Genomic DNA, 13455 nt, shown 5'->3' with positions numbered 1-13455 from the left:
CTCAGGCTGACAGAGCATTACTCCGACAGACTCTCCAAAGAAGGAGTAATCATTGACAGGGTTCAGGTTCAGTGGTTCAGTGAGTTAAAGGGAGGCAGTTGTTGGGTTCCATCACCAGGCTAATTTGATGTCTAGTGGCACTCAATTTTAAATACAAGTGCCAACACGACAGTGGTAGGTGTAATCCTAGCACAAGTAGTGGACAGACAACCTTGGGAATTCAAACATGCAGATGTGAATTACAGCATGCTTTAAAGAAGGCATTAGTTGATTGCTAGGTTATTGAATATTGCAGGTTATTCCATCAGATGTACCAATTATGGTGTGTAGGGACTGCAATCCACTGGTGCATGCTTTTTATTGTAGGAGCACCAATAGTAATAATCCACTGGTTGCAAGGTTGAAGGCTGATAATTGGTTTGTGAGAATTGGGTTGGGGCTGAGTATTTGCTTGGATTGAAGAATAAGGCAGCAGATTGTCTATTAATGATGACTTTACAAAGCAAAACACCTCGGGCAGTAGTTTTGTCTGATCACATATAATTCCTTTTTCTTTTTTCACTCCACCCCAGAACATTTCACCCATACAAATACTGAAAATTACCATAGACCTAAAAAATGGGATCTAAAGCTTTCAAGGGCATGGCTGTGTCCTTTAAGATTACTGAGACTCTCTGCACTGATCCTGAGTTCCTTATACAAGAAAATGGATGCAGTGTTGCTCGCATACTGGAGACCGTTGTGACTCCTTTCACTAAATTTAACAAGAATCCTATACCGTTGCGCTAGCTCCTGGTAAGCACATAAAGACAAACACTGGGAGCAGTTAACAAAAATGGAGGAAGCACTAACTTGAAGACGCTGTCTTGTAATTCCACACATGCATCCAAAGAGCTTCTGCACACATTCCTTCAAAGTAAACTTCACATTGGAAAAAACACCCTAAAGTGGGATTCAGCATTTTAAAGCAACGGTCCACCAATGCACCCTCCTTCTCGTTGAAGCCAGATTCAATACATTTTTTAGCGATCAAAATCGTGCCACTCAAGAGTGAGATCGACACTGCCCAGTGACTGAAGGCAATATATTGTCCTTCTTCTTAAAGGTCCTGTCACCCAAATGGCACATGTTTGCTTCAGTCACTTTACAAAATATTGAAAAATTCACCCCTCATATCAGAACTTCACAACCTTCAGACACTTTGATTACTCCATCCATCACAGGAATGCCTGTCTCCCTGGAGAAGTTATACCAATGCATCACTCCAGAGTAGATTCCCTCATTTATTAACTTGAATACTCTTCTCACCATTCCAATCTCTCTCCTATCCTTGCTTGATATTATTCCTTCCTCCCACTGTTACTTGCTATCTTCCATTCTCCATCATTTTGCTAATCTCCTTCCTCCTTTTCTCCCTCTCTTGTGTTACCTCATTTTCCCTTGATTCATTCTCTCTTAACTTCATCTCCCGACATTGTACTCGGAAAGGAAATAGTAATAGCACTTCATAGTAATAGCATTATATACGTAATCTGAGGGTGCGCAAGACAACAAAGAGCCTGAGAGTAATGAGAGGGTCAGAAATGGTCATTCTAGATGGCTGTAAGACATGCAGGATGAGTCGGACTGAATATCGACAAGGCCAAACTTGAAGACCCCGTATGATCAGTGAATAATAAATGGGTAGTAACAGACGCCTCATCCCTCAACTGCTTCTTTGTTTTTATGGAATGAAGTAAGAAATAATTACTTGCCTGGCCGGCCATTCCACCTCGTGGCAGTGTCCTCTATATTAAAGTATTTTCTTGCAATTTGATGAAGGTCACATGTCATGTGGGGTAATTTTCTATAATGTCATGGTCAGGTTAAATGTCATGCTATGTCATTTCCTGCAGTGCTATCATTATGCAAATTAACCAGACAAATCTTACCTTTCTTTGGTCAGAGAACGTTGGCAAGTATGCTGACCTCTGAAAATGTGCCAGTTACTCCCTCTGGTAAAGTAGGTTAACAGTGAACCTGCTCAAATGGACAATTTAAACCATTGACTACCCCTCGCTACCTGGCAAAATTACTTAAAAAAATGGGTGGCTGTTCATCTCAATAAGCACATCAACAGCAACCAACACCTATGACCTTTTCAGTCAGGATTTAGATTAGTGCACAGCACATAAATAAGCCTCCTCAAATTTATTGACAGTTTCCTCCAAGTACTTGACAATCTACAGGATGCTTGGGCATCATCCTAGACCAAACACACAAAAGGTGATGGAAGAGATAGTTGCAAATAATCTAACCACTGGTAATTAATTGCTCTGGGTAACATTGCAACACATAATTCTTTTGCCCACTATACCACCTCAGATTAGACCTAGCCGAAAGGAAATAAGTTTTGATCCTGCTCCAGCAGGAACAGTCCAGCCCAACTACCAAGCCAGGTTCTCTCTGAACAGCAAGTAACCCAACCCTGGGTTCTGCGTAGTTGGGCATTTTGAGTCAGGTGCAGGTTGGTTCAAATGGCCCATGAACCATGGGACCTCCATCTGAGCATACCCTTGGCCACCCAGACACACAAAAACTGATGGAAGGAATGCTTGCAAATAGTCTAACCACTGGCAATTTCTTGGAATAGCATTCCAACCCGTCATGTCTTTTGCAGACTGGGCCTCCTCATATTAGACCCTGCCTGTGGGTGGCATATATAAATCTGCATTTGTTGTTTTCCAAAAGGAACAGTCTAGCCCTGTGGCGCTTAACCTTTTGAGTTCTGTGGATCCCCACTTAATCATTAATGGAACCCCTGGACCCCCACTGAATCCTTACTTTAATCTGGGTTCCCAGATTGAGTCATCAGTGGAAGCCGGGGTCCCCGGCCTAGGTATTTTCTATGATTTGAATGGATAAAAAATACACAAATGGTGAAATATATTATCTATTTCATAAACAAACATAGAAAATGTCAATTTTAATGAGTAGATTGGAGCTTTTCTTAATTTAGTTGAGGCCACGTATTATCCATATTATATTCTGTTTGATGCACTTACACTGCTCCAACTAATCAATCTGAGGAAACTACATTTTTAGCCTCCAATTTCAGATTCCTTCACATTTACAGAACGTTGTAAAAAATAGATTTTACAGTTTGCTTCTTTATTTATATGCATTTTATTATTATGGTTATATTATTTCATTTTCTAAGCAATCATGGACCCCCTGTGCAGGCTATACGGACTCCCAAGGATTTCTGGATCACAGGTTAAGAACCACTGGTCTAGCCAAACAGCCACGCCAAGTTGTGTCTGAAAGAGTACAGAAGCAATCCAAGACTGATTCTCCAAGCCTGCCCACATTGCTAAAGCAAGGAATAATGCTAGAGTTTGAAGTGTGGCATTGGTTGTGCAAGGTTGACTGGAGGTGGGTGTCCGCTGGATTGAGGTTCGGCAAGAAGCACATGTTCCTAAAGTCTTAGGAGAAACAACTTTCCAGTGTAGAAAAGTTGGTTAGAAATGAGAAACCTCCTATGTTGAGGAAGGACCATTTATAGTCATCTTTATGGTGCATTTTGTATATGTTTTTCCTTATACTCCAAGATCTGAAGTTCTTTTTCCTTGACTGGCAACCTTATTCCCTCAATACTTTCCCCTTTTCTTTTAGGTGTGGAGGGAATGTGTTATTATATGTTCCTTGTTTTGCCTCTAGCCCCTGCAGAGTCTGTTGTATACCACTCTTTGCAACCTAGAATGATTTGTGAGGGTGTCAGATAACTTAATGTACCTAATCCAACAACAGTTGGTTGTGTTCAGAAAGAGGGTGAATACTGGTATTGAGCTTCATACAAATGTCCATAACTGACATTTACATTACAGCTGTATTAGTGGTGCCTCTGCTTGTGTGTTTTACATATGGGCCCCTCACTTTTGTATTCAGGTACCCCAGTTTCTGGAAAGGCATTTTCAACATAGTCATTCCTAAAATCATTTCAAACCATTCCTCATCTTATGTTGTTGGGCTGTTAACAGTTATAACAGGCACATGATATCAAAGGGCGCTGAAGAAGTGATCAGAACAAAAAGTCCAGTTCAGCGAGAATGGATATCTTGTAGAAGATGTCTGTAACCGCTGGTCCATGGGTAAAGGGAACTAGATACATCCCTCTGAGTCATTGTAAGTGAACTGTAAGCTATATGCAGGCTGCGATGTCCAATCTTTGCATATTTTGTATTTTAATAAAACCCAACCCTTATGAGACCCACAGTAAATTCAAAAACATCTTATTGGCACACGAGTGAGCTGATTGTACTATGCATGAAGGCCTGCCAGGGCCTGCTATTGCCAGGTGAAGGTGGAGGCCAAACATAAGCTGTGGTTGTATGACAATATAGCAGCAAAAAAGAATTGACTAGAAAGTATTGCCAAAAAATATTGAGGACTTTATATCGAGTTTAAATACTTTGTAAAGTCAAAAAAACTTGCAACAAAAATGTAGAAGACCACAATGTGAAAAAATAGGCAAATATATTGAATTTTAACTATTATACACTATATTCATTGTATCATACATTTTAGCTTTAAAATATTATTACATTCATAAAAATATACTTATATTTAAAAAATATTAAAAAGCCTAACTTATAAACATAAAATGGAAATATAATTTAGAGTAACTGGAAAAACTATACAGTATTTAAAAATATTCAAAAATAAATAATAATGAATACTAATAAACATTTATTATAATTACAATTACAATAAATGTAAAATTGAAATAAATGATAAATATAAAAAAATACATTCATCAGAATAGGACTACAAAAAGTATGTAATAAAAATTAATTTAGATTAAACTAAATTGTAAAAGTAAAATTAAAGTATATATTAAAACAATCAAAAAGACCAGGTAAAAATAGCAGACTTGAAGTGGTCAAATTCACTACTCCCACTACAAGTCAACAAGTAGTGAACGTTTTGAACTTCAGAGGGTTTGGATTTATTATTTCCACTCCAACATAAGCAACAGTAGGGAAAGTGTTGGTCTATGCAGAGGTTAGATTCACTATTCCCACTCCAATTTCAGAAAAAGCAGGGAAAGTATTGTACTCTAGAGGGGTCAGATTTAGTGTTTCCACTCCAATTGAGCAATAGTAGGAAGAGTGTTGGACGTCGCAGGGGCTAGAATTACTATTCCCACTCTAAGATAAGCAACAGTAGGGAGAGTAGTGGACTTTGGAGGGGTTAGATTTACTATTCCCACTACAATATAAGCAACTTTGGGGAGGTCAGATTTAATATTACCACTCCAAAATAAGCAAAAGTAGTAAACATATTAAACTTCCAGAAAGCTCAAGTTGAAATTTCCTGTTCTAAATTATATTTCTTTAAACCTATTACAATTATATTTAACACTATATAATTTATGTAAATTATCAGAAATGAAAAACACAAAATTAGCATGTAAAAGTATACATAAAATAATTTAAAAAATGGTATCAATTAAAAATGTAAACAAAATAAATCTAACCTAGTTCCCACCCAATGACCCTAAAATTCCAACAACCACAAATTAAATTATTAACAGAAAAATAACAATACACCTTATCTAAATTATAACAAATTAAATAAGTAACCCCATCAGTTATCTAGTTAACTACTTAACAAATTAAAAAGTATTACTATAATGTTGAAATTATCTGGGAAATACCTTAAATATTTAGATAATTATCTAATTAACAAATGAAAACTTGTATTAAAAATATAATCAGTTAAAAATGAATATTTAAAAATATACATGACTGTTCCCCTACAAACCCAACAACCTGCCCAAAAAAATGACATAAAATAAAAAAATATTAAAATATATTACCAAATAAAAAACCAAACAAAACCACACTAAAAATATTGAAAAACATACTTGAAATTAAAATAATATCTTATAACACACAAAACTGATGAAACGCAACTAATTAGTTAAAAACAATTTTATGTACAACTATATTTTAAAAACGAGGGTCTGAATATGAGTTCTAGTGGGAACAGCCTACAGCATTGTCTCAGGCTCGTAATCGAGTAAAGTACATAGGGGGTTATTACAACTTTGAAGGAGGTGTTAATCTGTCCCAAAAGTGACGGTAAAGTGACAGATATACCACCAGCCGTATTACGAGTCCATTATATCCTATGGAACTCGTAATACAGCTGGTGGTATATCCGTCACTTTACCGTCACTTTTGGGACGGATTAACACCTCCTCCAAAGTTGTAATAACCCCCATAATCTTTGAGACCTCATACTCCATCTTCCTTCATGCAAATTGTGATAACCCAGTTTGATTAAACTGCCTGAAGCATTACACTCCTAGTATATGCTTTGAAATGAAGAAGGGAAAGAACTGGTTGTTTTTTTAGAACTATTGGATGCCTCCTTTCTTGAGGGATGCTCTGTCTCTAACGGAGGCTAAAGGGGAGGTAGGGACAAAGTAAAATACCAGCGTTTCAGGGTTTCTTAAATTAAATTTGCCCTTCTGTTAGCATTAATAACAAAGAGGATGAGATAAACCAATGTAGAGGACTGCTTATTAACCCTGGAGACAGTTAGTTTCTAGGAATTGATTCCTCTCCAGTGGTAAGACAGTCAGTTCTGGTAAATCTTGGCACACAGATTCACTTTCCGTGGGAGTCCATTAATAATATTGCTTCCATGTTATCTGGAGATTTATGGATGCTCTGGAAAATTATGGGATTGTAGTACAGTCTGATACATTGGCAGTGCTCATTGAATACTTACTGACTGCCCATGCTCATTGCTGGGTAATGAAGTGTACTTACTACTGTTGTTTACATTCTGACATATAAAATGTATGGTTTCACAAATTACTGAACATCTTAGGGAGAGAGAATTATTTTTAACAGATCAACACACATATTAGTTTTCCTATGATCTTGGAGTAAATGCAAAATGTTAATGTAAATCTTTAATTGAGTGGTCCACTATTTCAACTCAAATCATATTTCTTAACTTGCAATAATGTAAGAAACACTGTCTCCTCTTTACAGACAACCTATATCTACACTAGTGCATGAGTTTTATTGAGCTGCTAGTTTGGGTTAATCTTAACAAATGTAATGTTTGACTGGCGAGTATCTCAGGCTCCATTTGAAAGTTGTTTTGCCTCTTCTGTAATTGCTATGTGTATGTATGGTTTCTCTTAGGGTATGCGAGTACATTAGCACCCTGGAGCACACCCATTTCAGCGATGGCACTTCTCAACCTGCGGTGAATATAACCCAATCGCAGCAGACCACAGAGGGGGCGCAGACTGGTTCCTGCAAGAGCTATCACCAAAACGTGATGTCAGAGCATGATGCTGCTCTGGGCAAGTTCCCCATCATTCAACCGGTCCCCATACAGGATCTGGTCAAGGAATGCAGCAAGGGAAGAGCTTTTGACTTCCGTGGAGGCAGTCTCATGAGCGGAAGTATTGCTGCCAAGGCAGTTTGCACACTCTCTGCACAAGCAGACAGGTACAGTTTTTCTGTTAATTTGCTCATAATAAAAACAGATGTGGGTTGGATAAAAGGGAAGCTTGGTTTCCATGATTTTCTCAAATGTTGCCATCTTGCCAGAAACTATGGTATGAGTCAAAGTTTTGTCCAATGGTGGATTTCAGTTTAAAGCATTTGATCTCATGCCAAGCTCCTTGGAGCTTATGGACATCCTGTGGTTAGACAGGCCTTGTCATGAGCATTTGTAGGCTCCTTGAAAATGCATTTCGTTTTTCTTTTTTTTTTTATCTGCGACCCCTTCCCCTAACTGTTATTCTAAGGAAATGTGTTTTCAGCCATGTTCAGCGTGGCACATTATTCTCTTGTCTGCATTATGGTCTTTTGTACACATAGCATTACAGAAAAATGGGTCTTAGCTAAATGCCCTATGGTTCTTATCATATATGTTTATTTTGAATAAGTTATCATCTATAAAACTTATATAAATTCATAGACCTGTAAAACACATGCAAATATACGCACTAAAAATGGTTAATACCATTATATTTCAACAGGCGACATTGTACTCATGAAAGCAACCTATTATGAGCTAAATGTACAAATATGCAAAAGAAAAATTCTAGGGTATAAACTTTTGAAACTTCAAAGCTCTATAAAATGAATGTTTTATGTTACGGGAGCAAGCGCTTGCAATACAATATACATTTGAAAATACATACTTTTTAATTTCACATTAAATCCTTCTTTAAACCACATTCTTCCAATTGTAGGCACAATTATTAAACATCACAGGGCCAAATTATCTCCTGCTTCCTCTTGTTCATTAACCAAGGACAATGTAAAATTCTACTCTGGCTAAAGACTATAGACTCACTGTCACGACCTGAACACTTCTTACAGCTGTAATCTGCCAGTCTCTGGGCACCACTAGGTTTCTTGCTTGTTCTGGACTGACCAAGGTAGGGGCGACCCTTTCCACTAGACATGGTGCTGCTAATATTAGAACAACAAGCAGGCCTAACCTCCAGAAGGAGTGCCAGAGGAAAAAACCCAAACTTGGGAAAAACCACAGATCAAGGAACTCCTGAAAAAGATATAAAGAAAAGAAAAAGTGAGGCACAAAATGTCTGGAACAAAAACTGCAGACAGGGAAAAGCAGGTGAAGTCCAAAATCACAGGATACAGGAGCGTGGAGCGGGGAGCACAACCGGAACGGAAGTGTTTGCAACACAAGGAACAGAAGACCAACTGTGCTTATATACTGACAAACAGGAAGTGACATACAGGAAGTAATGAAGACACCATCTTGGGTTGGGAAAAGCTACATAAAAGTAAATGGAAAAATAGCCGTAGAATAAAAAGTAGGGGGCAAAGCATGCAGAGAAGGAAACACAGACTCCTGGGAAAGAGAAAATACGTAAAAAAGTAAAAAACAGGTAAGTAAAACTAGGGGGTAAAAGGTGGGTGCAGCGTGAAATAGAGCCCAAAGGGAAAGTTTCAGGTCGCACTGTGCCCCAAAAAACAGGTAGCGCCCCCAGCAGAAACACCTGTCCGAGACGCATACCGCCAATCAGACCGCGGCTCACAAGTGGGACGCCACCAGTCTTCATGGCGTCACAGTAGGTCCCCTCCCCGAAGCCCCAGGCTTGTCTGGAAAATGCTGAAAAAATGTGCGGACCAAGCGAGGAGCATGGACTGAGGAAGCGTCCTCCCAATAACAATCACTGATGGGGTACCCCCTTCCAGCGAACCAAGAATTGGAGACGATTCTGAAAAAGGCGAGAATCGCATATCTCTTGTACTTCGTACCCAGGATGGCCATCAACCAAAAGAGGAGGACAACAATGGGCATTTCTCTTGTAGGGATCAGGAATAAAAGGTTTGAGTTAAGATACATGAAAAACAGGATGAACCTTCCAAGACAATGATAGACGAAGTTGAACTGAAACTGGGTTTAAAACCTGCAGGATTCTAAAAGGGCCATAGAAACGGGGTTGGAATTTATTCTGGGACAGATGAAAAGGAAAAAACTTAGAAGAAAGCCAGACCTTGTTCCCAACCTGATAAGATGTTGCAGGACTATGCAGAGTATCAGCTACCTTCTTTATGTAATGTTTTGTAGCTAAGAGATTGGTACATAGCAGGTCCTGAACCTGATGGAGATTTCGAACAAATGAGGTAACTGCGGGAACAGAGGAATCCTTATTAGTGATGGTAGGAAAAACAGTAGGGTAGAAACCATAAGTACAAAAAAAAGGTGTGGACTTTGTTGCACTATGGACTGTATTATCATAGGAAAGTTTAGCCATTGGTAGATATGAAGACCAATTACTTTGAGTTGCATTACAAAAACAGCGTAAATATTGTTGTAATCCTTGATTTAGGCGTTCAGTTTGACCATTGGTCTGAGGATGGAATCCGGATGATAGAGCCACCTCGGTATGTAAAAACTTACAAAATGTTCTGCAAAAACTGGACACATATTGATGTTCTCGATCAGAAATGATTACTTGAGGGAGGCCAGGCAATCAAAATATATCTCGTAGAAAGACTTGACTCATTTCCTTAGCGGTGGGTAAATTCTTTAGGGCAGAAAAATGAGCCATCTTAGTAAAAGAGTCAACCGTTACCATTATCACCTGATAGCCCCCAGCAGATGGCAATGAACGTATAAAATCTGTGGTCAACGTATGCAGTGGAACAGATGGCACAGACAAGGGCATCAATAATCGTGCTGGCTTAGTCCGAGGTGTCTTAGTTTGAGCACATATTGGATAAGATCTTACATATGTTTCAGCATCAGATTTCTACGTGGGCCAACAAGAGGAGCGGAGGAGCAGTTTGTGTGTGTTCCTAATTCCACGATGCCCAACAATAGGGGAGTCGTGAAACATTTGCATGGCTTCAATTGGCACCTTCTTAGTAGGCAAAAATAAGGTGTTTTTATGATAGTAATACTCCTGATGCTTCTGTGGGGGGGCACTTAAAGTGTTCCATTCTTCCATGAGTTAATTTTGAAACTCTGCTTTCACACCGTCGAGGAAGGATTGAACGACTCCCACTATTCAACATGACTCTATGATGTGTGGATAAGTACTATTTGTGCTGTCTGGATATCAACGGGATAAGACATCTGAGACAATATTTTGGGATCCAGGTATGTATGTTACTACAAAATCGTATTGGCTAAAAAAAGAAAGCCCATCTGGCTTACCGACTATTCCGGCATTGAAAACTGCATAGGCATTGTAGATTGCGATGATCTGTTCTAACTTCAAACGTCTCTTGTGAACCCATTAGAAAATGTCTCCATTCCTTGCAGGCAGCTTTTAATGCTAGTAAATCCCTCTCCAACACAGAATAGTTTTGTTCTGCATCTGACAACACATGGGATAGGTAAAAGACAGGATGTTCGAGGCCATCATTGTGTTGTCTTTGTAGTAACACGGCTCCAATAGCTCTATCTGGTGCATCAGTGACCACTATAAATTTCTTTGTAGTGTCAGGATGACGTCATATCGGAGCTTGTGTAAAGGCACGTTTTAGACTCTGAAAGGCTCTTTCTGCTTCTTCTGTCCAAATGAAACCCTTCTTTAGACTTTCTTTTTTGAAGGTCTGGGTTATCTGACCTTTTTGTTGGGCAAAGTCCTTTATAAATTGTCTGTAGAAATTGGATAACCCTAGAAAGCACTGTGTCTCCTTAAAAGAAGCAGGTGAAGGCCAATCTAATATAGCTTGTACCTTTTCTGGGTCCATGGCGATGACAACTTGGTTGATACGGAAACCAAGATATTGAACCTCGGTCTTGTTGAACTCACACTTTTCAGGCTTACAGTACAGATTGTTTTGTCAGAGTCTTTCCAGGACCTGAAGAACATGCTTAGTATGGTGTTCAGGACAATGAGAATATACCAGAATGTCTGCTAGATAGAGGACAACACTTTGGTTCAAAAGATCAGACAAAAACAAATCAATAAATCGTTGGAATATCGAAGGTGCATTAGTCAGACCAAAAGGCATGATGTGGTATTCAAAATGGCCTAATGGAGTACGGAAAGCAGTCTCCATTTATCACCTTCCTTAATTCGTAAAAGATGATAGGCACCCCGCAGATCTAACTTGGTGAATATCTTGGCTCCTTGGACTGTTTCCAAAATATCCTTAATAAGAGGTAGGGGATACCTATCCTTGATAGTAATTTTATTCAACTCTCGAAAGTCAATACAGGGGCAGAGATCTTTAGTCTTCTTTGGTACAAAGAAAAGAGGAGCCCGGCAGGTGATGAAGAGGGAGCAATCAATCCGCTTTGCATGTTTTCATCTGTGTATTCCTTAAGTACTTTTTTTTCCTGCTCTGATAAGGAATCATTCTTCCGAATGGAACTACTTCTCCAGGTATCATAGGAATAGCACAGTCATAATCCAGATGAGGAGGCAAAATGGGTTTTTGAGGTTTCTGGAACACGTCGGAGTATCCTTGATAGCATCTGGTTATTCCTTGAATCATATTAATGGTACTGCTTGCTTCACTGGAAGGAAAAATTTACCCTTTCGGAGACCAATAGGAATCTGTTGAATAGAAACGTAATTGACAAAAGTGGGATGAGAGTGATATAGTACGTGTCTCCCAATTTTATATGGATTATGTTGTGTTAGCCAAGGAATACCCAGAATCATAGTATGGTTAGGAGAAGATATCAAGTCAACGGCAACGTATTCCTGATGTCTTCCAAATTGCAGGCAAAGGGTAGGAGTAGTATCCACCACTGGTCCGGAAGTTGAAGGAGAGCCATCTACTGTTTAAACATGTTTGTGGATCTCTTTAGGAACACAAGGTATTCCTCTTTCCTTAGCCCATTTCTCATCTAGGAACATCTCACTGGCTCCACAATCTAATAATGCAAATACTTGTTCTTCCTGGTTAGGGCACTGTAGAATTACTGAAAATATAAAAAGAGCTGTGGTATCTTCTCTGAATGAGCAGATAGAAGGTATCTCAATGCCTCCCGTCCCCTTCCTTCTCACAGGGGACGGGAGTTGGCATTTCCCGACGGTCTGGTGGGACGGATTGGACACATTTTAATTAAATGACATGCACTGCCACAATAAAGACACAAGCCTTTGCGTTGTCTGTTTTCTCGTTCTGCTTCAGATAATGGTTCACGAGCAACATCTATTTGCATGGGTTCTTCTTCTGTGGAGGCTGGTTTCTCTGGTTGGTTTTCTTCAGGGCGGCGTACAGAAGAGCGCATTGCTACTGATTGGGATTGAAACCTGGATCTTTGTTTCTCCAATCTATGTTCTCGTAAACGGTACTTAGTATTAAGTGCCCGGTCCATCATTTCTTTCAATGAATCTACCTGGGTGGAATGCATTAGTTCATCCTTTATTGCGTCTCATAACCCTCGACAGAAGAGTGTCACAAAAGTCCGTTCAACCCATGTGGTTTCAAGCGCTAGTTGTTTGAAACGGGTTATGTAAGTCAGGACATCCTGATTCCCTTGTTGTATCTCACATAACGCCTCTTCCGCAGCGGCTTCCAGTCCAGGTCGTTCGAACATCTGTTTAAAGGCTTGAAGAAAATCTGAATAGTTGGATAATACAGAGTCATTGGCAGCTACCAAGGGGGGTCCCATGCTAAGGCTGGGCCAGACAGGGAACGTATCAAATAACCAACCTTGGTCTTATCCTGGGCAAAATGAGAGGGTCAAAATGCAAAATACATTGTTAAAGAGCCCAGAAATTCCTTTAACTTGTTAGGATCTCCAGAATAACGTGGTGTTAAGGCAGAGATGGTAGGTACATCAATGGATCGAGACACCAGAGCTTGTCCCAGAGCAGTATTTTCGGCATGCAGTTGTTGTAATTACTGTGCCTGTTGTTGTACGGTATGAAGCATATCCCGTGCAGTTTCCACGACATCTTCAGGTGGTCCTTCCATGGTTCCAGAGCAACGC

At 39.4% G+C, this 13455-nt stretch overlaps 1 protein-coding gene across 3 annotated transcripts in view; it reads left to right on the top strand.

Moving 5' to 3' along the window:
- ARFGEF3 (ARFGEF family member 3) overlaps positions 1–13455 on the top strand; it is a 402727-nt gene that overhangs the window by 260580 nt on the left and 128692 nt on the right. For all 3 annotated transcript variants that reach the window (XM_069234334.1, XM_069234333.1, XM_069234332.1), the window contains one exon: positions 7206–7517. In XM_069234334.1, coding sequence (XP_069090435.1) covers positions 7206–7517 — 312 coding nt within the window. The remainder of the gene's footprint in view (positions 1–7205; positions 7518–13455) is intronic.

Source organism: Pleurodeles waltl, chromosome 5 (assembly GCF_031143425.1).
Source record: "Pleurodeles waltl isolate 20211129_DDA chromosome 5, aPleWal1.hap1.20221129, whole genome shotgun sequence".
Taxonomy (NCBI): Eukaryota; Metazoa; Chordata; class Amphibia; order Caudata; family Salamandridae; genus Pleurodeles; species Pleurodeles waltl.
The sequence above is the reverse complement of the archived record's forward strand: the minus strand, read 5'-3'. Positions and strand labels throughout refer to the sequence as shown.